Raw genomic sequence first — 27,873 nt, 5'->3', positions numbered from 1 at the left:
GCTCTAAGGTTGTCTGGAAAACATGGATACAGCCAATGACTATATCCATGATTTCCACATAGCCTTAGGGCTTTATCCAACTTCAGCAGCCACCGCTAATCAAATGCCGAAAGTTCGGGTTCGGATCGACTTGAGCATACTGGAGGTTCGCTGATCTCTAGTAACAACACTAATAGTAAAAATTATATTCTATTTTGTTATTTCTACTATACTAGAATGGTTTGTATATTTAATTATAGACTTTAAAGGGGTTATCCCAATATCATCCCCAGCATGTTCTAAGTATCTGAACATGAGAACGGGCCTCTTGTCCTTTGTTAGAATAGAGCGTCCCGGGTTTGGGTTTGAGTCCATCCGAACCCGAACGTTCGGTATTTGATTAGCGGGGGCTGCTGAACTTGGATGAAGCTCTAAGGTTGTCTGGAAAACATGGATACAGCCAATGACTATATCCATGTTTTCCACATAGCCTTAGGGCTTTATCCAAGTTCAGCAGCCACCGCTAATCAAATGCCGAAAGTTCAGATCGACTCGAGCATGCTCACTCATCTCTACACTGCAGCACTTAGTACTCGCTATGGAGCTGTATTGGGAGCCTGTGGCACAGAGATGGGATAGAGCTGAGAGAGTTTAACATTCAGACCCAAACTATGACATGTGAAATGTTTTTTTGTAAAACTGACAGTGCGCTTTGAACTGTTTGCCTTAGGTGACAGGTCATTAACTGCATTGTAAATTATGAAACTGTGATGTAAATGATGACATGCTACAAATTTGTGGTTGAATCTTGTCACCTGCTGTGACAAGTAAAGTAAGTGTAGTGGCTTTTGCACCAGCTTATCTCCCTAATAACAAAAGGATCTATCTATCTATCTATCTATCTATCTATTTTGGGTAGACTGTCTCTAGAAAGCGAGTTATGAAGCACAGTATAATGGCACAGTCACCAAGATGGACTTAGAGGAGTAACAGATTTTCTTTATTTCTAGGAAAGTCTTGGGGAGAGAGAGGTGAGGAGTGATCAGTAGCTGCGGCATCCTCCAGAGCACAGACATGACATTGATACACATCCATCCCTTCCTCCCTGGCTTGCTTTTGTGGATTATACAGCTCTCCAGCTCTTTGGTGCTGGCCAGTGCTACTGAACTGCTGCATCCTTCCAACAGCACCGACACTAACCTCATGTTTGGCACCGGCATCCCTAAAAACAGGCGGAAACGTTATATATCTCCCCGCGACATGAGCGCCTTGTTGGACTATCATAACCAGGTGCGCTCCAAAGTCTTCCCTCCAGCTGCTAATATGGAGTACATGGTAAGTGCCCAGTCCTAGGTAGGGTGCAGAAGATAAACCAGTGTAGCACAGCTGCTATGTTGAGGTAATGTTATAACTTTAACAAAACACTTATATATGGCCAATTCAGCTACATCTGAACTATTGTATCAATCCAGGATATTAGATAGAAATGTTTCTGAAGTACAAACCTACTTTATAAAGATTCTCTGCAATTGGAAAAAAAATGTTCTATTATTAGCACCACTCATGCCTATGTTGTTGAGGCTGGCCTGTAGTCCCAGATAGAGCTCATAGACCAGAGTAGTCCTGTTTAGAGATGAGCAAACCTGGAGCATGCTCGAGTCCATCCGAACCCAAACTTTCGGCATTTGATTAGCGGTGGCTGCTGAAGTTGGATAAAGCCCTAAGGCTATGTGAAAAACATGGATATAGTCACTGGCTGTATCCATGTTTTCCAGACAACCTTAGAGCTTTATCCAACTTCAGCAGCCCCCGCTAATCAAATGCCGATCGCTCGAGTTTAGATCGACTCGAACCCGAACCCGGTTCGCTCATCTCTAGTCCTGTTTAAAGGAATCCTTCAAGATCAGGAAAACAGCACCACTCAACAGAACTGAGCTGCAATATTACACACATCCTGAGGACAATAGAAGCACTGTTTTTTGGGGGAAAAAAGTAGCCATGTTTTTCTAATTCTGGAAAACCTCTTTCAGAAAAAAAAAATCCAACCCTTTGTCACCACTGAGCCACCACACTGCCCAAGATACTCGAATAATCAAATATACTTTGGGAGAATCATTTTATATGTGGTGTCCCACCACTGGTGTTTCTTTCTCTCCTGTGCACCTGTCAAAACACTTTTTGTTAAGTGGTGGATGGAGTATTAAGTTTCCCCACTAGGTGCCAGTGTTTGTATCCTTCTATATATTGCATAGCTAAAGTAAGTCATGGGTTGTTTACCATGTTTATGTTTACCATGTGTTCTATGCTGACTAATTAGAGGTGCTTTTTTCTTCTTTACCTATCATCTTTCTTCTTTTTCCTGCCCACACTCATCCCCACCACTCGCAGGCAGGCATACAGAAGGCCCCTGTAGGAGGAGTTTTACTGGTGGAGGAAGTCTTATCCAGGTTCTGATAGAGCAGTGTTTCTCAACTCCAGTCCTCAAGACCCACAAACAGGTCATGTTTTGAGGATTTCACAGGTGATATAATTATAGTCAGTGCACCAGTAACTGCCACAGCTGTTTGTTGTAACTGCCACAGCTGTTCGTTGTATGGAATATCCGCAAAACATGACCTGTCAGTGGGTCTTGAGGACTGGAGTTGAGAAACACTGTGATAGAGGAAGGACACAAAAGCAAACAGTTCCTGCGGAGGCTACGCCGGGGCCTGGCTGATGCCAGGACCCGTGTCAGAGACAGCAGTTCAGTTGTGTTGAGTCACGAGTGTGAACAGATGCAGTTACAGACCAACAGTTCTTTCAGTCAAACCCCTATATCTACTATGCAGTGCACAACAGGGAGAGTAGTCACCAAGGAACACCCTGACCCATGCCAGGAACACATCTAAACAAAGCAGGGTAGTATCCAGAACCAAGATAGGAACTAGCCTCAGTAGGACAAAGCAACCAGTATACAAGGTCTACGCATTCTACTGCGCAGCACAGGTAACCAGAAAGACTTAGACACCTAGCTACACCCAGATAACCAAGGACTCGTACTACCCTACTGGGACGGGTTCTACGCTACCAGAGGGCAGAAGGCGGTCAGATAGTGCCTATACGTGAGTACGAGTATCACTTCACTCAACATATCCACTAAAAGTACCGGCACAGTACACAGCTGCAGTGCGTTAGGCCTTCTCTGGTAAACTCCTCTCTTCTGCTCTACTCTTCACTCTACAAGCACCGCAACAACTATCTCTCTTACTTCTCTTAAGCACCTCCTTCAAGCACTAAGGTCAAGCATTCAAGTGTGTAAAGATTCATTACTTGTAAAATCGTGTACTATAACCTGCAAAGTTATACTAACGGGACTCTATTGTCCTCTGTCTGCACCTGCACCTATACACACATAACCGCACACCTTGGGTTATTATTCCCCTTTATGTGGGTGGCGGTATTGACAGTCCGGGTGGGTCAATTGCCACTCAGGACTGCCGTGACAAGAGCCCAAGGGACCCGCAACAACCCATTTGGGGAACACAGCCAGCAATACAAACAAGCAGGTATCAAGATCGCACCTGTGTGCTGGACTAGCACTGGTGTCATGACAAATAACACCTCCTACTGAGCTGACAAACACCAGTACCTACATCACACCTGGTGGTCACCACATATACTTATAGAGAACCTTTCAAATGCAGTTCAATCTGCAGGCATCATGCTATAGAGCAGGATTTACTGAGCAGATTGATATACATTTTGTGGGGAACAGTCCTGTATAACTTTTGATTTCTTTATTTAAACCGCTGCTTATTCTTGGCTTAGGAGTCCGGTGGATGGTCATAATCTGTGACTCACTGGACTCTGTAACCCAGAATAAGCAGAGGTTTACATGAAAAAATGTATGTGTTCTACTGAATCTTTTCCTAAAAATCTATATATAAATCTGCTCAGATCATGACATGATGGCGGTACATTGGACTGATTTGTTATGGTGACTGGATCCCTGAAGTGAAGTGATTACAAAAAACTGCATTGTCTAATACCAGTCTTAATCAGTATAACCAGTATACTCCGCCATGTTGAAAATATGAGAAAGAAACATGAGCTGAGTGGATTGATATATATTTTTGTGGGGAAAATTCTCAGCATAAATAGTAATTTACGCACATAAACCTTTGCTCATAGGAGTCCAGTGGGCGGTTCTAATCAGTGACAGCAATCTTTATACGAGTAGGACCGCCCACTAAGCCCAGAAGAAGGGATATTTATATGACTGAATCAAGTTATTCTAAATAGTTTCCCACTAATATGTACATCCTTCTGCTTACCTCCTGATATATTTTTTTAGCTTGTAAAATTTTGCATTAAAAATTCGAATTCTGATAGAAATGAGGTAGATGGGAAAACATCTAGTGTCAAGTTCGGGCTACAGATCCCATGATGATTTTTGTAAGCACTAATTCCAATATGTCATTTGATTTCCTGTATTGTGTTGTAGGGACACCTAGAGGTCAGGGTTAGTATGTTATATCTTATTGAACACTATGCTATAAAAAGAGTTGCCCTTAAAGGGAATGCATCATCATCATTTGCTGTAAAGAATATCACTAAATGCTGTTAAAAACAGCCCAAATAAGATGGCTGTACCCATAATTTGTACGACAAAAAAATACAAAAATTACATTTAAAAGTTAGAAACAGATTAGGCGATATACATTTCCTTTAAATGCCTGACAATACATACCAGGATTTATAGGACAAGACTATGAACAAGTAACCAACACACTTTTACAGAGTAAAATATTACTTGACAATCTAGAAGACTTTGCAGGTTAATCCTAACAATGAGATTTGGGGTTCCAGAAGACTATAGAACAATTATCCATTCCTAATCTGTGAGATTCTATTACAATGACACCAAAACTTGGAGATCTAAAAAGCGTATTAGCGTTTGACAGACTTAAGTTACTAATACAGTGATGCTTTTACTAATTCTAACACAATGATATGCAGAGATTCAAGAGCAATGATACACAGATGCTTAGAATTCCAGAAAAATTAGACTTCAGACCCTTAGGAACTGTGACACATTGCCACTTGGGACTCGAGAACTTTGAAATTTTGACGCTTGTAACTCTAGAACACTGACACACTTGGAACTTTAGAATATTGACACATTGACACTGAAAGACTTTAGAATATTGACACCCCTGGATCATGAGGAGTGCTGGTGTTCCTTCCCCGAGGAGTGGAGTCTAAGGAGCGTTTGGTTCTCACCAGCGCCCGCCACAAGACCAGTTAGACTTCGATTCCGGAAACTCCAGAGTTGCTACCCTCAGGTGACCTTGGTGACCACTGACTGAAGAACTGGAGGAGTGCTGGAGTCCGGGACTAGGTGCTCTTTCTCTGTGGTAGAAGTGCAGGATTCAGCTTTAGGACATATTTCAGACTGAAGCTGAGCTGGAACTAGGAATAGATAGAGATCCAAATAAGAAGAAGAAGATCGCTAGGAAACGCCGGAAAGCCATGTAGCACAGACGTGGTTGCTGACTGACAAACACCAACAAATGAGCTATACCCTCAGGAGAACATGCCAGAAGACTCCAGAGCCTATGGGCTGAGCTTATAAATACAGGTGAACAGGTGATGTCTGCTACTAGAGGGAGCCCAATCCTCCAGGAGGCCAGCTCAGAGCAAGAGAAACTGCCAGAGGACAAGTAGGCTGTAAGAAAGGCAGGTGATCACAGTGCAAAGCAACCTAGAGCAGATAGGGGGTAACCCATACCTGGACACTGGTAGGTAGGGGACACATCCGTGTGCCATTACATAGAATTCTAGAACACTGATAGATTGACACTTGAAACTTTAGAATATTTGACATTTTGAAAGTTGTAACTGTAGAAAAGTGACACTTGGAGCGCTAGAACACTGATTCATTGAAACTTGGAACACTAGAACATATTGACATTTGGAACTTTAGAACATTGGCAGGTTGACATTTGGAAGTCTGGAATATTGACACAATGACACTTGGAACGCCACATGGCGACAGCTGGAACCCTAGAATATTTAAACATTGACGTTTGTAGAACATTGATACAGTAACACATGAAGCTCTAGAATATTGGCACAGTTGACAATTATAAATTAACACAACAACACTTCAAACTGTAGAAAATTGGTACATTGATGCTTCGGGCTCCAGAACATTAAAATATTGACACAGAGGCAGCAGGAAGGCTACACTATTAATGCATTGATAATTGTACACACTAACACTTGGATTTCTACAATGATACACTGACTCCTATTTTACTCGATTAATCCTATAGAGCCCATTAAAGATGATAGAATAACAATATGTGATACACTGATAACACCGATATTTGTGTTTCAGAAGAACAATGAGGTGCTGATAATAACACTTCAATACTTGCGATAGAAGAAAAGTGATACTCTAGAACACTGGTGTCAAACTTGCAATGAGACTAGGCACTTTCTTTATCATGTGTGTTATTCACCATTGTCCATATCTTTTTTCCATGAAGGTGTGGGATGAACGGTTAGCCAAATCCGCAGATTCCTGGGCCAACCAGTGCAAATGGGACCATGGGCCTAACCAGTTGATGCGCTATGTGGGTCAGAACCTCTCTATCCATTCTGGCAGGTACACAGATATTTTATCCAGCTGTAGCTTTTTGGAAATAGAGACTGCAATATAACAAAGCTCCTGGGCCACAATGCAGCATTTGCAGCATAACCCCCATCTACCATCTGCCTATGTTGCATAGGGGCACCTCTACAACAAGGGCCCAGATGGGTGGGGGGGCTGTGCCTTTGGTGATGAAAAAATACACCCAAATAGGTAAGCATGAGAGGATATGTGATGGCCCTGCATATAAGGGTTAACCAACTATTGAGGCCATTTATCGACCTGTGATAATAGTTACTGTACTTCCCTCTTATACTTAGTGCATTGCCCTCCCAATAAAATCTATGAAAGAGGAACTGCCATGACTAGCAATAAACATTTAGGGTGGATTCACGTGAAATCCGCTGTGATACCGATTTCTATTTAAGTCTATTGCACTCCATTAATGCAGCATATCAGTCTATAGCATATAGAATCAAAGGGGGAGATTTATCAAACATGGTGTAAATTGAGACTGGCTCAGTTGCCCCTAGCAACCAATCAGATTCCACCTTTCATTTTCCAAAGAGTCTGTGAGAAATGAAAAGTTGAATCTGATTGGTTGCTAGGGGCAGTTCTACTTTACACTCTTCTTCCCCCTATAAGTCTATAGCTTGATACATTCTTGCAAGAATGGAGGGCCATAGACTTTAATAGAAACCAGTATCTTAGCGGATTTCACTGTGAAGCTGATACAGTATGAATCCACCCTTACCTAGAAAATCGAAGGCTTCACTTATTTCCCATGATCCCCCAGTGCCATGTTATGGTGACTGTGACAACTCCTCTGAGTAACACCTTTCTTTTACCACCAAAGTCATTGGTCGTCTCATCCATTCCGCCTCCCAGTAAAGAGACAGTAGGCCTCATTTATCAGCACTGCCTAACAGGCCTTGTTGCTCATAGAAACCACAGAGCTCATCTTCCATTATGTTACTTTATACACTGTGATTGGTTGCTATGGACGACAAGGACAGTATTTTTGCTATTGATGAAGGAGACCCAATAGGGGGGAGACTCTATAACTATAACCTGTTGGAGAAGGGATCCATGCCAGGTCATATCTTCCAGGGACAAAAATGGTGGAAAAACTGGAAGCCACCGTATCTACTCCCCCATGACCAGATACCAATCACCTGGCTCACACACTGCTTGAAGTCATTTTTTATCTCTGTGCGACATCACATGATCACATGGTGCAAAAAAGAATAGAGTCAAAATACTGGGGGACCATGCTGACTGGAATATAAAAGAATAAACAATGCTGTCCTCCCCAATCCTGGACAGTCTGCTCTTCCTGATCACCAGTGTTGAGCAAACCAAACCGGTAGTGATGATGAAACTTGCCGAACTTTCGGATCATCCAAACCTGAACGGTCCACATTTGACTTCTGCTGCCTAAAGAAGCTGGATGCAACCCTAAGGAGGCCTGGAAAACATGGATACATGGATACATAGGCATAGGTTGTATCCATGTTTTTCTGGCAGCCCTAGGGCTGCATCCAACTTCTCTGGGCAGTGGAAGTCTAATGCCGAGCGTTCGGCAGGTTAGCTCATCACTACTAACCAGCAAACCCAAGTTTTGTCCCAAGTTTGCAAAATGTTTGGTTGACCGCAAGCTTAAACTTTAGTTGGTGTGTTACATCTAATCCCTTACATACATACATACAGTGAGCTAAGGATGCTTTATTGAGGCCTGGGCGGCAGCAGACTATAGATGTTTGGCTGCTAGCAGCCAAATTAAATGGCCCTTACCATAGTAGTTCCACGCTGCTTCTTGGTTAGCATTTAGCTGATTATGGAAAATAGGAGAGACCCCTGGTTTTAATTTTTTTTTTATAAATGAATAAATAAAAAATGTGTGGCATTGAACATTGGTAGTAATCTTGCATTGGTTTATCGTGTCCTGGTGCATTGATTCTCTGGGTTGGGCAGTATACGTAAAGCATCCATAGCCTACTGTAATGGATTCCCCAGGCGCAGTATCACCCCATTTTGGAATCAGCAAAATCTAGTTATGTCTAGGTCAAGATTAGGCTGAAACGACTGAACTAAGATGGCTCATCACACAGGAAACAACTGGCCAATCAGTGGCTTAGGTGGGTCACTGCATTGGGCATTGATTGCTAAGGCCTAATTCACACGTTCGTTGTACTGTCTGCAATTGCAGGTACGCAATTGTGGACAGAACATAAAACCAATGTTATTCAATGGCCCCTTTAACACGTCCGTACGTGTATACGGGGCCGCAACCCGTGCCGCAAAAAATCTGGACATGTTGTAATTAGGACCGTTTTTTGCAGCACGCATCACTAGGGTAATGTAAATGAGGGTGTGTGAATGAGGCCTAAGGCTGGGTTCACACTACGTTTTTGCAATCCGTTTTTTTCCATCCGTTTTTGCATGCAATTGCATGCATCTGTTTTGATCTGTTTTTCCATTGACTTCCATTATTTAAAAAAAAAAAAAACGGATCAAAATGGATCCGTTTTTTTTAACAGACAGAAAAATGAGGTTGACTACGTTTCTGTGTACATTAAAAAAAAACGTTTTGATCCATTCTTTTTTTATAATGAAAGTCAATGGAAAACGGATCAAAACGGATGCACACAATTGCATCCGTTTTTTTCATCAGTTTTTCATCCGTTTTCGGAAAAAAATGGATGAAAAAAATGCATTGCAAAAACGTAGTGTGAACCCAGGGTTACACAGAAATTTCCTTTGTGTTGAAAACTGCACCAGGATCGGGAACTGTCAAAATAGCAGCAGCTGGGTATCAGGCACTTATTTTTTTATTTTATTTATAAGCCAATCTGTGCCCTTCAAAAAATGTTGTAGTAATACAATCATCATGAGGATTCTTGACAAAGCAGGAGCCATGCACTGTATACCTAAGAAGCTTGTCATCTAGGCCCGAGCTGGGCGATTCTATAATAGCACTTACGTTGTTTTTCATAGAATATTTAATTTAAAGAGGAAATGCCCTTTAAATCCACCATGTGATCTCATCTGTGACATCATTGGTTTTCCAACCTGTCCTCCCTGTGTAAGTAAATAGAGATAAGTAAACAATGATCCGAGCAAAGTGGCGTATGTAAGGCCAGACTTCTGCAGCTATCCATAGACTACAGAGCTGGCAGATGATGGGCGTTATCAGCCTTATTCTGGGAGTCATTTCGTACACTACTGTCACACAGAGCTCTGCCGACCCCACTATTATAGAGGCAGAGGACACAGTGCGGCTTTCCAGCTGTAATGTAACTACAAAATTCTTATCTAGGAAGAGTTTAGCTATATGGGTGTAGAAGTAGCAGTCTCACCCTGACCCTGATGCCTGATGGGCCCCAGTATTATACAGTAGGTGAGGGCCTTGTTATAGTTTTGCATTGGGATCAAAGAGCTCCAAGTGACATATCTCCAATATTGTATGGATTTATTTTGCAGGTACAGATCTATAGTAGATCTGGTGAAGGCATGGTATGAAGAGAGGCAACATTACTCCTTCCCCTACCCACGAGAGTGTAATCCCAGCTGTCCTAGCAAATGCAGCGGCTCAGTCTGCAGCCACTATACACAGGTATGCTACACAGATCTTCTAAACCGCATGTACCTTTAAATGCAAATTTTTACAATCCCCGCCCCTTTTGTAGTCCATTTTACAGGACAGTCCTATAAATATATATTGGGGTTGTTAACAGGAACATATATCATCTATTTGAGGGTGTCTACAATAAGATAAACATTGGTAAAGTGCTAATATTGGGGGGTGGGGAAGAACTTGTCAAATGAGATAATACGTTGTCAAATTAGATAATATTGTAGGTCGGGATTACAGAAACCCCCAATACTACAATTCCCTTCTGGAATGTAAAAATTCAGTGTCTCTAGTACGCTACACTTAAAGGGGTTGTCCCACACATCAAGGTTAGTAAATTCATATACATAGCTTAGGTCCCTGTACTGTTCTTCTCCCCCATGCACCCTGCTGTTGCCATGCAACACATGGCAATGAAGACCAACTGCCAATAGTGATGAGCGAATAGTGAGATATTCGAATATTCGATATCTGTACGAATATCCCGCGAATATTCAAATATTCGATCGAATATTCGATTTCATTAAAGTCTATGGGAACAAGTATTCGATAAGTGAAAAACATCTATTTGACCATTTGGAGGGTAAAAACGGAAGCTGGGGGATTTGAACGCATATCGAATATTTATTGAATATTCGCGGGATATTCGTACGAATATCGAATATTCGAATATCTCACTATTCGATCAAATATCTATTCGATCGAACGGTATTCGCTCATCACTAGCTGCCAATACTAATGTGATAGATCATGAACTGGGAACGTGTGACCACACTTTAGTGGGTGCCCAAAGGGAGGGTCATAACCAAGGACAAAAGGTTATCATGAGGGATTAGTAAGTCTATATCCCTCAAATGTTATTTTCAGAAATGCTTATACAAATATGTCTCACATATTGCATCAGTTTAGACCTGTTTCTCTTTGTGGGACAACACATTTAAGGGGTTAATAATAACTGGAAAATTAAATCAATTTTTTTAAAAAAATTTATAATTATTTTTTATTCCCACATCTACCCAGAATCGCCTGAAATTCCTAGTAATAATCTTCCCACTTTGGTATAGGAGTCTGCCAATACTTTCTAGTAACTTGCCTGCTCGCGGCCTCCCTTTCCCCGTCTCTGGCACCTCACCCACCATCTGCAGGCAGTTAAATATTTTTCCATAAACGGTTTTCCTGCGTCCGATCTTACAGTCAGATATTTATTTTCTAGGGAAGAATGGCTTCCTCTCACATTTCACTTTCCCTTCAGCAGAGAAGTGTTAAGTGACAGCTGGCAATTCCTGTAGAAATACAGATGTTTTTACACGGTCGGCCCGGACTCTTGGTGCTTCTGCTGAAGGAGTTTGCAGATAGCGGGGCTGGAGATGTAGAAAACACATCTGCCGTGGTGTGATTCAGTGCAATGAATGACAATGCACCTTCATCCACAGCGTGGCAGGACACACAGGCTATTGCATATGTAAGGGGACTGTGGACTGTGGTAACTTTCTCGATTCTTATGACCATCCAGAAGGGCTTAAGGTGGCCCTACATTTTCAATATCAGTTTGCTGAAAGTTATCTCTCCGTGACTTGCCCATACTTCCCACTTTTGACTTTTGACCTCTGACTCTGGCTCATCTGTCTTAGAACAGTAGGGTCAGGAAGTGAAAATCCAACAAGCTCAATCCTTCTCTCTATGACATCTGATGTTGGAGACTTGGATGGCTGCCATACACCTAAAAGCCCCATGCACTTTATACTTCTGTCAGATAATGTTGTGGCGATAGGGGTCAGGCATGATGGCAAATCACTGCCCAATACCTTTGTACTCAGAGAGAGTCCAGCTGCGGCATACCCCTACCCTCTCCATAGAATGCACAGAAACCCTTGGCTGTGCCAAACTATCCTGTGTGTGTGGGGATGGAGAGATAAAGGGATAGATAACTGTCAGTTGAACAATCGTTCATCCGACAGTTATTGAAGGTGTATGGCCGTCTTTAGATAGACATGCAAAAAGCAACGGGATTGGTCAAATTTAGTCTGAGGTGTATGGGCACTTTTAAGGTGGCCATGCACATTGGATAGAAGTAGGTTGATGGTCATTTACAGTGTAGATCATATTAGACATTATAGTTGTTCAAACTGGCCATACATGATCAATCACATTGGGCGAAGAATGAACAGCGGTAGCCTGGAGCCATTGGTTGTTAAATTTAATGCATTAACTATCTTTTTGGTTGAAACCGCACCTTCTTATTAAAGTGGTTGGCCATTTTTTAGTAAAATAGTTCAGTATATAGTATTAGTAAATACTCATGGTACTTACTGATGGCAGCTCCCTGTGTACCTCATAAAGCTAAAATCAGACTCCTCTCCTCCAGGCTGTGCTGCTCTTTGGTAAGTCTGTCCATAAGATGGCCGACATGGAGGAGCATGTGACCATGCTCCGCCCCCATGTGTCCAACACTGAACCTGTATATGCCTATGGTGGACACGCTCCTCCATGTCGGCCATCTTATGGACAGACTCACTACAGAGCAGGGCAGCCCAGTCTGGAGGAGAGTACACTTACTAATATCGTACACTTAACAATCTTACAATAAAGTGGCCAACTCCTTTAACTTTAGTCTAATGTGTATGGGCAACATAGTGTAGGATAAGTTTTATAAAACTCATTACAGATTTCAGTGGTCCTACTGATCAGCAGGTTCCTTTGAGCATAAGTGAGATATTTTTGTGTTAAGCTTGGCTTCTCCTCTTCTTAAAGGTCATCGAGACCCAACGCTTTTACAGGCAGCTAATTTTTCAGCAATCCTCCCTGTGAACCTAAAAAGGAATATGATAACATTTGCTTTGGCTCCAGGAGATGAATCGTCTTGTAGGAATTATAAAACGTGTATTATTTTTGAGCCGTCAGAGCTGCTATTTTTCCTCTCTCTGAAGCTCAGATATTATAACATCAGGTCGAAAATAAACTATTACAGCATATTTGGCCAAACGGCAGGAATAGGAAATCAGCAAGTGCCGTTCTTGACGCACAAGTGTTGGGCCGAGGTTCTGTGGTGGGTTTCATATAGAAGTATACCTTGCAGAGTTTATGTTGGACCCGATCCTCCAGCCCACAGCTGGGTCTTCTGCTTCTTAAATCTTGATTAAGTGTTCCACTTCTCCAGAACTGCTCTTCAACTACACTTCTGCTCAATGAAGACAAACCGACAATTGGACTCTGTGGACTTGTTAACGTCAGTGAAGATCGGGTTTTGTTTTATTTGGGTTTTATGTAGGAAACCATCTGCAGTGGTTGGACTCAAACAGGCTCAAACAAATATTGAAGCAGCACCAGTGATACATATGTGGGTCAGAGTGCTTGTCTTACCGGACCGGACCTAGGTCCGTGTTAGGATATCCAAAAAATGTAGAGGAGACAGCACATCCAAAAAGAATCTTCACTTGTGTGATTAAAAGTGAAGATTCTTTTTGGATGTGCTGTCTCCTCTACATTTTTTGGACTCAAACAGGTTGATATCTGCTTATATCACATCTAGTCCTATTTGAAGGAAAATTTGTCATGGCAGAAGTGTAACTTAAAGCTCTTGGCCCCCAATGAGAAATCTGTAACAGGGCCCCCCACCTACTACGGTATATGTATTCTTAAGGTGCCCATACACTTTATACTAAAGTCGGCCACCTTAGAAAAGGGACGGACAAGCTCAAGACTGATCCTACAGTGGAGCACAGCGCAAGTTCAACCGATCTCTACTGACAAGCACTCAGCTTTGTAGGAAGGACACTACAAGCCAGCTCCACCCAGAGCAGAGAACTTGGACTTGTACTACCCCAATAGGACGGGTCACCTGACACTGTGGGGCAGAAGGCGGTTAGGTGAGATAACTAGACTCATCCATACATGAGTACAAGGATTCTTCAAACACTTCACCACATCCCAGCAGAGTACATAGTACAATAGGAAAGGGCCCTCTTATCCTATCCCTATCTCCTGGGTTGCTTCTTCTATCAACTCACCTATTTACCTGTTGGACTATTGTATTGATTATTTTTTGCACTAAGTACCTAAGCACTGTTTGTAACTGTTTGCACTAAGATATCTTTTTGAAGGAAAGTTGACAAGTTGTTTAAAGTGGGACTCTGTCATCCCTAACACCGCACCTGCACCTACACACCGCATCTCACACCTGTCCAAACCAAGGTCCGGTTACCATGTGTCCAGTGGTGGGTGTTACCATTCCTGGTCACCGTGACAAGTGGTTTCCAAAACACCAAACCCACCAGCAGGCCCAATATCAGTACCAGCAACCCGGGCCATGGCATAAGAACATGTTAATGAAATAGCTTTGTATTATGATACTCAATAAATCCTGCTTCACATAGGGGGAGATTTATCAAACATGGTGTAAAGTGAAACTGGCTCAGTTGCCCCTAGCAACCAATCAGATTCCACCTTTCATTCCTCACAGACTCTTTGGAAAATGAAAGGTGGAATCTGGTTGCTAGGGGCAACTGAATCAGTTTCACTTTACACCATGTTTGGTAAATCCCGGCACAATCTAAAGCACCAATGCTCATTCCACTACATGTGAACACAGTCGTGTCTTTCCTTAAGAGGGCAGCTGGGGAAACTTGCTTAAAAATTTTTTTTCTGAAGGTACTTTGGTATGGCACAGCTTCGATACAAAATGTCCTTTACCGGCAATATGACTTAATAAATAGGTTAATAGTGTTATAATATGATAATACATGACAATATAATTAATGAAATCCTCTTACAACTGTATTTTTGTAGATGGTTTGGGCATCGTCCAATAAAATAGGCTGTGCCATTAACACTTGCAATAACATCAATGTGTGGGGAAGTACGTGGAGACAAGCTGTCCTTCTGGTCTGCAATTATTCCATAAAGTAAGTGAAACTTTCTCCTGGATTTTACTTTTTCCATTTCATGCAAAGGAAATTAAAAGTTCACATGAACCAATCATAACAGGACAGTATTTACCCTAGTACATGAAGGTTAACAAGGGCCTATTCACTTACTGCTGCTTGCAAGCGTCCAAGGTGAATAAAAATATTCATATGTCCCTGAGAGACAGTATTATAGTAGTTACATTCTTGTACATAGGAGCAGTATTATAGTAGTTATATTCTTGTATATAGGGAGCAGTATTATAGTAGTTACATTCTTGTACATAGGAGCAGTATTATAATAGTTACATTCTTGTATATAGGAGCAGTACTAGCAGTAGTTATATTCTTGTATATAGGGGCAGTATTATAGTAGTTACATTCTTGTATATAGGAGCAGTACTAGCAGTAGTTATATTCTTGTATATAGGAGCAGTATTATAGTAGTTACATTCTTGTACATAGGAGTAGTATTATAGTAGTTATATTCTTGTATATAGGGAGCAGTACTATAGTAGTTACATTCTTGTGTATAGGGAGCAGTATTATAGTAGTTACATTCTTGTATATAGGAGCAGTATAATAGTAGTTACATTCTTGTATATAGGAGCAGTACTAGCAGTAGTTATATTCTTGTTTATAGGAGCAGTATTATAGTAGTTACATTCTTGTATATAGGAGCAGTACTAGCAGTAGTTATATTCTTGTATATAGGAGCAGTATTATAGTATTTACATTCTTGTATATAGGAACAGTATTATAGCAGCTATATCTCTGTATATAGGAGGCAGTATTACAGTAGTTATATTCTTGTATATAGGAGCAGTATTATAGTAGTTATACGACCTGGAGAGAGTGGAACGGCTGCACATCCCATCTATGGCTGATACTAATGCCGCTAGGCCTATATTAAAAATCAACACCAGAGTGTCTGTACATGAATTGATCAAGCCATATTGCCCCGTGTACCACCGCGCAGGTCCTCTGGTCCACACGGGTCCCTATGCTAACTCCACACCGTGTCGGTCAGCGACCGCCAACCCCGCAAAGCGTGCACATGCAGGGAAGGGAGGCCATGGAACGGCCCTGCAACCCCAATGTCACAGGACCAGACCCAAAAAGCCCCACCAAAACCCAGCCAGCACCACCGGCGGGGAAGGCTGCCCCCAAACGACACAAGTATGGATATGGTATTACACTTACCATTGCTGCTCTCACAGAATGGGGAAGACATAGGGTCCAGACATGTGAGCACAGACATATCCTGCTAATTTTGGTCATGTGGGTCTTATAAAGGAGTGCTAGCTGTTCAGAGAGGGAGAACTGTAAAACACGAACTGGAGAGAATGGAACGGCTGCACATCCCATCTATGGCTGATACTAATGCCGCTAGGCCTATATTAAAAATCAACACCAGAGTGTCTGTATATGAATTGATCAAGCCATATTGCCCCGTGTACCACCGCGCAGGTCCTCTGGTCCACACGGGTCCCTACGCCATACCTCCCAACTTTTGCAAAGAGCAAAGAGGGACATGTGCGCCGCGGTCCCAATAGCCACGCCCCATAGCGACCCTCCATAGCCACACCCCCATAGCAACCCTCCATAGCCACGCCCCCATAGCAACCCTCCATAGCCACGCCCCTATATCAACCCTCCATAGCCACTCCCCTACAGTCACCACATGCTGCTGACTGAATAGTGCCCTATACAGTATCCAATCCCGCCAAAAATGCCCTATATGGTATCCAATCCCCCATTATAGTGCCCCACATAGTATCCAATCCCCCACATAGTGCCCCACATAGTATCCAATGCCCCCATATAGTGACCAACATAGTATCCAATCCTCACATAGTGCCCCACATAGTATCCAATGCCCCATATAGTGCCCCACATAGTATCCAATGCCCCATATAGTGCCCCACATAGTAGCCATGCCCCCATATAGTGCCCCACATAGTATCCAATCACCCATATAGTGCCCCACATAATAGCCATGCCCCCATATAGTGTCCCACATAGTAGCCAATCCCCATATAGTGTCCCACATAGTAGCCAATCCCCCCATATAGTGCCCCACATAGTAGCCAATCCCCATATAGTGCCCCACATAATAGCCAAACCCCCATATAGTGCCCCACATAATAGCCAAACCCCCAGAGTGCCCACATAGTAGCCAATGCCCCCATATATGCCCCACATAGTAGCCAATCCCCCATATAGTGCCCACATAGTAGCCAATGCCCCCATATATGCCCCACATAGTAGCCAATCCCCCATATAGTGCCCACATAGTAGCCAATCCCCCATATATGCCCCACATAGTATCCAATGCCGCCATATATGCCCCACATAGTAGCCAATCCCCCATATAGTGCCCACATAGTAGCCAATGCCCCCATATATGCCCCACATAGTAGCCAATCCCCCATATAGTGCCCCACATAGTAGCCAATCCCCCATATATGCCCCACATAGTATCCAATGCCGCCATATATGCCCCACATAGTAGCCAATGCCCCCCATATAGTAGCTAATGCCTCCATATAGTGCCCCACATAGTAGCCAATCCCCCCACATAGTAGCCAATCCCCCCACATAGTAGCCAATCCCCCATATAGTAGCCAATACCCCATATAGCGCCCCACAGAGTAGCCAATACCCCCATTAGTGTGGCCCCAGCGGCAAAAACAATAAACCAGTAACTCACCTGTCCTCCGGTCCCAGCAGCTCCTCTCCCGGCAGAGCGCGCACTCCCGTCATCCTCCGGGGCGGGCAGCGGGGTATACAGACACTGACTGTGCCGGAAGTGATTCATGAGCAGGTCACTTCCGGTACAGTTAGTGACTCTGTACCCCCGCTGCCCGCCCCGGAGGATGACGGGAGTGCGCGTTCTGCCGGGAGAGGAGCTGCTGGGACCGGAGGACAGGTGAGTAACTGATTTATTGTTTTTTTCGCTGGGGCCACTTAAAATGCGGGACACGGGGGGGCCGTTCCGGGACCGCGGGACAGAACCCCGAAAACGGGACTGTCCCGCGAAATCCGGGACGGTTGGGAGGTATGCCCTACGCTAACTCCACACCGTGTCGGTCAGCGACCGCCAACCCCGCAAAGCGTGCACGTGCAGGGAAGGGAGGCCATGGAACGGCCCTGCAACCCCAATGTCACAGGACCAGACCCAAAAAGCCCCACCAGTTCGTGTTTTGCAATTCTCCCTCTCTGAAAAGCTAGCACTCCTTTATAAGACCCACATGACCAAAATTAGCAGGAGATGCCTGTGCTCACATGTCTGGACCCTATGTCTTCCCCATTCTGTGAGAGCAGCAATGGTAAGTGTAATACCATATCCATACTTATGTCGTTTGGGGGCAGCCTTCCCCGCCGGTGGTGCTGGTTGGGTTTTGGTGGGGCTTTCTGGGTCTGGTCCTGTGACATTGGGGTTGCAGGGCCGTTCCATGGCCTCCCTTCCCTGCACGTGCACGCTTTGCAGGGTTGGCGGTCGCTGACCGACACGGTGTGGAGTTAGCGTAGGGACCCGTGTGGACCAGAGGACCTGCGCGGTGGTCCACGGGGCAATATGGCTTGATCAATTCATATACAGACACTCTGGTGTTGATTTTTAATATAGGCCTAGCGGCATTAGTATCAGCCATAGATGGGATGTGCAGCGGTTCCATTCTCTCCAGTTCGTATTATAGTAGTTATATCCTTGTATATAGGAGCAGTATTATAGTAGTTATGGACAAAAAGAGAAAATAGCGCTGCACCTCACGCCTATGGCTGATACTAATGCTTCTCAGCTACATTTAAAAACCAACTCCAGGATGTTGGTATATAATTTGATCAAACCATTTTGCCCCATGTACCAGCGTTCAGGTGTCCTGGCTCACATGGGTCCCTACACTAACTCGCCACCGTGCCAGTCAGCGACCGCCATCCCCGCAAGGCGTGCACAACCAGGGAAGGGAGGCCATACAGTAGTTATATTCTTGTACATAGGAGGCAGTATTATAGTAGGTACTGTACATTCTTGTACATAGGAGCAGTATTATAGTAGTTATATTCTTGTATACAGGGGCGGTCTTGGCATTTCTGGGGCCCCAAGCAAAGTCATGTCTGGGGCCCCCCCATGCCCCCCCATGCCCCCCCTCCTCGACATGCGCTGCCCCCCCCCAGTAGTCCTCTTATAACCCTCCTACCACCATACAGAGATTACATATCACCTCAAAACTGCTCTGAACAAAACAGGAAGATATTACCAATGATGCCATAACATAATACTGCCACACCATGACCCCTATCACTACAGACCCTATAACAGAGTGCAGTTACATCCAGTGACTTACAGGAGGTGTCTTCTCTGATCAGCGTCTTTTACTTTTTTTTCTTTCTCTCTCCGTCCAGCCTGGGCCACCTTGAAGTCTTCTCCCGGCTGGTAATCTTCCCTCCAGAATCTGTCAGAGAAATATTTTAGGCTCCAACACATCCAGTAGTTAGGTCCCCTCTATGTCTATATAGTAGTTACGCCCCTCTGTGCCCCCACAGATTAAAGGTGTCCCTGTGCTCCCACTTAATAATTAGGTATGTTCTGTGCCCCAGTATAGTAGTGAGGCATATAGGCACTTCTGTGCAGTCCCAATGTAATTAAGACCGCTGTGTGCTGCCCCCAGTTATATAGACCCCTTGTGCGCTGCCGACAGTAGTAAATACCACTTGTGTGCTGCCCCCAGTAGTATATACCTCTTGTGTGCTGTCCCCAGTGGTATATAGACCCCCCTGTGTGCTCCCGCAGTTATATATAGACCTGTGTGATCCCCCAGTTATACATAGCCCCCCTGTGTGCTCCCCCAGTATACTATATAGACCCCCTGTGTGCTCCCCCAGTATACTATATAGACCCCCTGTGTGCTTCTCCCAGTCGTATATACCCCGTGTGCTCCCCCCAGTTGTATATACCCTCCGTGCTGCCCCCAGTTTTATATACCCCCTGTGTGCTCCCCCACTTGTATATAGCCTCCCTGTGAGCTCCCCCACTTGTATATAGCCCCCCTGTGTGCTCCCCCTTATATAGCCCCCCTGTGAGCTCCCCCCGTTTATATAGCCCCCCTGTGCGCTCCCCCGTTTATATAGCCCCCTGTGCGCTCCCCCCGTTTATATAGCCCCCCTGTGCGCTCCCCCCGTTTATATAGCCCCCTGTGCGCTCCCCCTGTTTATATAGGCCCCCTGTGCACTCCCCCCGTTTATAAAGCCACCTGTGCGCTCCCCCCGTTTATATAGCCCCCCTGTGCGCTTCTCCCGTTTTATATAGGCCCCCTATATATAACACACAAAAAAAAACAAAAAAAAAACATTTTTACTCACCTGGGTCCGGCGTCTCCTCTTCTCGTCTCTTCTCTCTTGTGGCCGCGGGAAGTGTTTCCCCTGCGGTCACATAAGGACGCTCTCCCGTTGTCATGGCACCGGCGCTCCAGTGACGCCTCGAGCGGCGGCACCAGAGACACAGAGCAGCCTCTTGTGACCGCAGGGAAAACACTTCCTGCGGCCACAAGAGTAACTGACAGGGAGGGAGCCAATGGCGCACATACGCACATAGTTAGCCGCAGCGGTCTTGGGCACCAGAGCGGGGCCCCCCTGGATGTCGGGGGCCCCACGCAATTGCGTGGTATGCGTGGTGCCCAAGACCGCTACTGCTTGTATATAGGAACCAGTATTATAGTAGTTATATTCTTGTACATAGGGTGTAGTATTATAGTAGGTATATTCTTGTACACAGGAGCAGTATTATAGCAGTTATATTCTTGTATATAGGAGGCAGTGTTATAGTAGTTATATTCTTGTACACAGGGAGCAGTATTATAGTAGTTATATTCTTGTATATAGAGAACAGTATTATAGCAGTTATATTCTTGTACATATGAGCAGTGCTATAGTAGTTATATTCTTGTACATAGGAGCAGTATTATAGTAGGTATGGACAAGAAGAGAAAATAGCGCTGCACCTCACACCTATGGCTGATACTAATGCTTCTCAGCTACATTTAAAAACCAACTCCAGGATGTTGGTATATAATTTGATAAAACCATATTGCCCCATGTACCAGTGTGCAGGTCTCCTGGCTCACGTGGGTCCCTACACTAACTCACCACCATGTCAGTCAGTGACCGCTATCCCCACAAGGCGTGCACAACCAGGAAAGGGAGGCCATAGAACGACCCTACAACCCCTCTGTCACAGAACCAATACCCAGAGGCCCCCATAAATCCCAGCAGGCACCGCCGGCGGAGAAAGCTGTCCCCAAACAACACAAGTGTGAACAAGGTCTAAAACACTCACCACACTCCAGCAAGTAGAATGGGAAGGATAGGAGGTACAAGTCATGTGTGCACAGCTGTCTCCTGCTAATTGCGGTCATGTGAGTCTTACCAGGAGGAGTGCAAACACTGAGAAAAGGGAGAAATGTAAAATACGGACAAGAAGAGAAAATAGCACTGCACCTCACACCTACGGGGGCCTCTGGGTATTGGTCCTGTAATAGTGGGGTTGCAGGGCCGTTCTATGGCCTCCCTTCCCTGGTTGTGCACGCCTTGCAGGGATGGCGGTCGCTGACTGACATGGTGGTGAGTTAGTGTAGGGACCCATGTGAGCCAGGAGACCTGCACGCTGGTACATGGGGCAATATGGTTTGATCAAATTATATACCAACATCCTGGAGTTGGTTTTTAAATGTAGCTGAGAAGCATTAGTATCAGCCATAGGTGTGAGGTGCAGCGCTATTTTCTCTTCTTGTCCGTATTTTACATTTCTCCCTTTTCTCAGTGTTTGCACTCCTCCTGGTAAGACCCACATGACCACAATTAGCAGGAGACACCTGTGCACACATGACTTGTACCTTCTATCCTTCCCATTCTACCTGCTGGAGTGTGGTGAGTGTTTTAGACCTTGTTCACACTTGTGTCGTTTGGTGACAGCTTTCTCCGCCCGTGGTGCCTGCTGGGATTTACAGGGGCCTCTGGGTATTGGTCCTGTGACAGTGGGGTGTAGGGATCCATGTGAGCCAGGAGACCTGCAGGCTGGTACATGGGGCAATATAGTTTGATCAAATTATATACCAACATCCTGGAGTTGGTTTTTAAATGTAGCTGAGAAGCATTAGTATCAGCCATAGGTGTGAGGTGCAGCGCTCTTCTTGTCCGTATTATAGTAGGTATATTCCTGTATATAGGAGGCAGTATTATAGTAGTTATATCCTTGTACATAGGAGCAGTATTATAGTAGATATATTCTTGTACATAGGAGGCAGTATTATAGTAGTTATATAGTTGGGCATACGAGCAGTATTATTTAGTATATTACTATACACAGGAACAGTGTTTTAGCAGATGTCTTCATGTACTTGTGGGCAGTGTAATTCAGTTCAGCTGTATAGTGCTTCAGCACACACTTAACCATCTTGCAGATGCCCTTTAAAATATTACACACACCTTTAACTAAAAATAACCCTATTTTCTCTTTTTAGGGGTAACTGGATAGGAGAAGCTCCGTACAAATTGGGAAGACCGTGCTCAGCTTGTCCCCCCAGCTATGGTGGCATGTGCAGCAATAACATGTGCTTTTCTGGTGTAAAGTCTAATAAACTCAGCTGGTTTTAATGTTGTGATGTCGGAAGCTCCGTAGTTGTGTCTTTAAAAAAATAATGAATGTTATTTTTGATTGGTTAGGGGTAAGTGGGTTGGCGTTACCCTATAGACGGCCAGACATGTCTTAACTACATACATAGTAACTTGTCTGTTTTATGTCTTACGGGATGGGCCCATTTTATACCCATCAGCTGCTCTGCCAGACACCCATTACCCTGCACATAACCCTAACCAATAACCTTTTAGATCACTGCATGTGATGTTATCGAGAACTATGTAACTACACAGAACCTGTTTATAGATATGAGGTCATTGCAATCAATGCAATTTTTTTTTATTATTTTCTTTTAACATAAAAATATTCAGCTACAGTGCTAAAAGGGGAGTTCCATCTAAACATTTCCTCTGCTGAGCATATAAATGCATGTTTTTATGCCATTTTATAAACAAGAATTATGGTGGAATTCCCCTTTAAGAGCCTGACATTGAAAACATAACCTCAGAATTTATATTTTTACAGATTTTTTTGTAGGGTCATTGTCACAAAAACATTGATGTCACTGATCTTGTATTATATTGATTGGCAATGTTTTCCATGATATCACAGATTCTATGTGCATTGATTGGCTGTGTCATTACTGGTGGCAGTGCCTTTATATAAATTATTCCCATGTAAATGAACTCATAATGATGTCACTGCTTTAAACATCAATTGGTTGCATAGTCACTGCCTTGTAAATAGTTTTAGTGATGTCACTTCTATGCACATTGACTGGTTATATCATCAGTGATGTCATCACCTTGTTAATTGATTGGTTGCATGGTCTCTGCCTTGTAAATTGGTTTTGTGGTCAGTGACATCACTTCCTCCATATCATTTAATTGGTTGTTTTGTTGCTGATGTCAGAGTCATAGCTATAAGGGGGCAGAGGTATTAGTTTTACCAGGGCCCTGAAGCCATGTAAGAATATACCAGTATTATCTTTGGCAGATCTTAGGGGGCGCTGCTACAGATTATACACTGAGGCCCAGAAGCTTTAAAGGGGTATCGCTGTCGCCAGGATATGCCATAGATGTTTGATAGATGCGGGTTTCCTCTCTGGGGCCCACACCAATCTTGGTGTTTGTGGCAGCCAGAGGTGTTTAGGAAGCTAAAGAAAGTTGAGCGGTTAATTTTATGCCGTTTGGCTCCCATTTACTCCCGGTTCTACGCAACTTCTCTTAAATAAGCTATCCAGCACTACAAAAACATGGCCACTTTCTTCCACAGACAGCCCCTCTCTTGTCTCCAGTTTGGGTGAAGGTTTTGTAACTCAGTTTCATTGAAGTGAATGAAGCTTAATTGCAAACCACACCTGAACTGGAGACAAGAGTGGGGCTGTCTCTGTAAGAAAGGGCCATGTTTTTGTAGCAATGGATAACCCCTTTAAATTCAATGTTAGTTACAGAAATTACGTATGGGGGAACCTCGTCCTCGAGATAGGTGGATCCTGTGGATATGCCAAAAATTGTGCAGATGGGAGTACCCCTTTAACTTAGGCCTCTGTGTAATGTCACTGATTCCTTGTCAATTGATTGGCTGCTTTTTGGTTCAGCCCGGTTCTGTAAACATCTGACCATTTCTGGCATTGACTTACCATTCATTAAGCTGTGAATTCATGTTTTTTTTTTCATTATTATTCATATATAATATAAAAGCACTTATATGTTTAACTTATATGTCACCTCCACTATTCTTTTGCAGTACACCGGGGGAAGCAGACTAGCTGTAGTGAACAAGCTCTTAGTCATAATTACATCCATACTAATATCATACATACATGTGTTATTGTTCATCATTTACATTTGGATGTGTTTTAATGTATAATGTGTTGTCTGATAATTATGAAGTAGTGTTCAAGTAGTCAGTGATATGGAAATACAGCACAATGGTAGGAGGGGTCCCAGTTCTGCACCCATCACTGTTGTGAATAGTGTAAACCAGGATGCCTTGGGTGTTATACAACCTAGAAACCATATAAATATAGATGCTTTTAGAAATCGGTGGCTGTCTCCATGGCTACAGACTACAATTTCTGTGTAGTCTGATCCTGCAGTCATACTCCCCTCTATCTGTTCTCTATTTCATATCAGGCTGGAGCTACATGGTGAATTTGGTCATGTGACAGAAAGTGGCTAGGACTAGTCATCCAAGTCATGACTAGTCCTAGCCAACTAATAGAAGTATGTGTGACTGCAGGATATATTTAGGCTTACTTCAGGAACATAGCGGGTAAAGGAGGCGGCTAATCATGATCATGTGACAGCCGCCTTTTTCCGCTATGTTTCCAAAGTGGGAATATACAGTATCCTAAAACTCATATGCTTTCAAACTTTTGCTGGTTTCCTATCAACTCTCAGGTTCCATGATCTTATAGTATACCTCCAGCATTGGTTTCCTGTCTTCTTTGCAAAAATCAGTGTGGGGAGCACGCAGATTAACGATACTTGTGTACAGAACTTACTGGACGTCGGACCTTTTCCTCAGCAACTGTATCGTCCAGCGCCAGCTTCGTCTCCCCACACTGATCTTTGCAGAGCAGATGGTAGACAAACACTGGGGGTACATTTTTACTCTTGCTGCCATCTTGTTAGTTTTTACAAGCAGAGCAGATTCTGCTTTGTTGTATTGTGAGAGATGCACAGAAATAACCTATAGAAGTTCTGCTGACAGTATTCATAAGAGTTGTAAAGGATTTGAAAAATATGCCTGCTTTCTTCAAAAAAAAAAAGTGTGATTTCTGTCCATAAGTTGCATCTGGTATTACAGGTCAGGTCTAAGCTGCAATACCACACACAACCTGTGGACAAGTATGGTGCTGGTTTTGGATGAAAGTAGTCATGTTTTAAAATCCTAGTTAAGACACCTCACTATGTAAGCTAAGTATTTGCATAAGTGAAGGTGCGTCTTAATATTTTCATACTTTCATATTTTCATACCTATATTATTTCACGGAGAAGCAGATTTATTGGCAAGGAGGCTGTAGGAGATTAGTAAACTATGGTGCTTTTCTTTAAAAACAGCTCCACTTTAGTGCAGTGGCTGTGTCAGGTATTGCAGCTCAGTCCCTGGAACTATGTGGCAATACCAAACACAAAAAGAGTGGCGCTGTGTCTGAAAGAAAGCCCCATAATTTCTATTTTTATAACCCTCTTTATGAGGTGGATTTAAGGAAATTTGATAGTGTTCTAGTTTTACAAAATGTGCCGATACTCAAGAAGATCCACGTCAAGAAAGCACAAACGCCACCTATGGCCCATGTACAGTTTTCTGTTCTCATTGTATATACAACACCTCTCCAATATATGAACCTTGTGAAATATTATATTATATAAATATTATATAATATAATATTATTATATTATAATGTTTGTCTGCAAATGTGTGTGTTATACGACTTAAAATAAATCCAAGATTCCATGATGTGTTTATTTTATTATTATCTAGGGGAAGGATGAAAGTACTGGGGTGGTTTACCGGAGGAGTAACATGTCAGTACACTCATTCAGCACTGCAGAGATGTTATGTGCAGTGGGCTTTATTGGGTTTGGGGTTCAAACAGATTGAACTTTCACCATGGTAGTGAGATACTCGGCCTGGACATCATGCTTAGGCTATGTTCACATGCCGTTAAAATGACGGACTGTTTTTTGGACGGTGCCTGTCGTTTGGACGGTGTGTGAACATAGCCTAAACCTTAGGAAAAATTAGGTGCTCATAGGTTGCTGAACATAGTAATACAGAATAACAACCAACACTTGAAACTAATAATAATAATAATAATAATACAATATGTATTTTAATGTTTTTGCTCATTGACAATGCACACAATGCAACAATGACATACAGTCTACATAGCGATAGTATGCAACATGTAAGATGATGATGCACTGTAAGGCTATGTTCACACTACGTATCTTTCGAATATACGCACGTAGTTTTGAGGTTGATGCGTTCGCTTGAAAGTATACGATATACGGCCGCACAATGCACACTACGTATGAGCTTACGGCCGGATCGTATGTGGCGCTGTGAAAAATGAACACGACCATTGTTTGAGGACGGAAATGTTCCAACTCCCGGCCGTGGATTTCAGTGCGGTCCCGTACGAAGTACTTATTTCAGCCAAATTGAACTTGATTTTTCGATCCAAAAGGTTCTGTGTGTTTTATTGGGCTGGGCGAAGATTTCCAAGTAAATGACCTGTTTGAGATCACTACGAAACAAGCTAGGGAAGCATAACTGTACTACGGGCGTATGTTCGCGGTGCGTACGCCTCCGGCCACATGTCGATTTTTTCCACGCCCGAAGTTTCAGCCGCACATGTACGGCAGCGTACGAACTACGGACGGAATCATACGCAGTGTGAACATAGCCTGGTATTCCAGGATTATAAGTGATATTAATTAAATGACAGTTTCAAAATGATTGATACATAAGATTGTTACTCTGGTAAAAAGAGATAGATAGATAGATAGATAGATAGATAGATAGATAGATAGATAGATAGGAGATAGATAGATACGAGATAGATAGATAGATAGATAGATAGATAGGAGATAGATAGATACGAGATAGATAGGAGATAGATGATAGATAGATAGATAGATAGATAGATAGATAGATAGATAGATAGATAGATAGATACGAGATAGATAGATAGATAGATAGATAGATAGATAGATAGATAGATAGGAGATAGATAGATACGAGATAGATAGATAGATAGATAGATAGATAGGAGATAGATAGATAGTCTGCATTGCACATTATGCAACAATGTTAATATTATTAATAAAATATATGTCTTCACATATGCAATAAAGCAATGAAAATGTATAATTTTATTGCTGTCCAGCTATCTTTCATTGTGGTAATGCTAAGTACATCCAACATGTGTGAACCTTCAAATCAGCATCAAGCCCAACCAGTCAGCATATCTGGCTACTCTGTCCCATCATACAGGCTCTTACCAAAGGCACCATATTTTGTGGAAAATGATCAGTTCTGTACCAGTACCTCTAAAATGTCATTTGCCTGA

The 27,873-nt window shown here is 43.2% G+C and overlaps 2 protein-coding genes across 3 annotated transcripts in view; both read left to right on the top strand.

Annotated features, from left to right (window-relative positions):
* The window catches only part of PKIG (cAMP-dependent protein kinase inhibitor gamma), a 389,802-nt gene that overhangs the window by 141,376 nt on the left and 220,553 nt on the right, over window positions 1-27,873 (top strand). The gene's annotated exons all lie outside the window — the stretch shown is intronic.
* R3HDML (R3H domain containing like) lies at window positions 1,054-23,094 on the top strand. Its single transcript, XM_069953022.1, has 5 exons — window positions 1,054-1,314; window positions 6,513-6,631; window positions 10,100-10,232; window positions 15,036-15,151; window positions 22,672-23,094. Exons 1-5 carry the CDS (start codon window positions 1,054-1,056, stop codon window positions 22,802-22,804), a joined length of 762 nt encoding a protein of 253 aa, XP_069809123.1. The 3' UTR covers window positions 22,805-23,094.

Source organism: Dendropsophus ebraccatus, chromosome 14 (assembly GCF_027789765.1).
Source record: "Dendropsophus ebraccatus isolate aDenEbr1 chromosome 14, aDenEbr1.pat, whole genome shotgun sequence".
Taxonomy (NCBI): Eukaryota; Metazoa; Chordata; class Amphibia; order Anura; family Hylidae; genus Dendropsophus; species Dendropsophus ebraccatus.
The sequence above is the reverse complement of the archived record's forward strand: the minus strand, read 5'-3'. Positions and strand labels throughout refer to the sequence as shown.

Coding starts and splice junctions, on each gene's coding strand:
- R3HDML (XM_069953022.1), top strand. CDS start 1,054: ATGACATTGATACACATCCATCCCTTCCTCCCTGGCTTGCTTTTGTGG. Junction 1,315..6,512: donor CTGCTAATATGGAGTACATG/GTAAGTGCCCAG, acceptor TTTTCCATGAAG/GTGTGGGATGAACGGTTAGC. Junction 10,233..15,035: donor TCTGCAGCCACTATACACAG/GTATGCTACACA, acceptor GTATTTTTGTAG/ATGGTTTGGGCATCGTCCAA.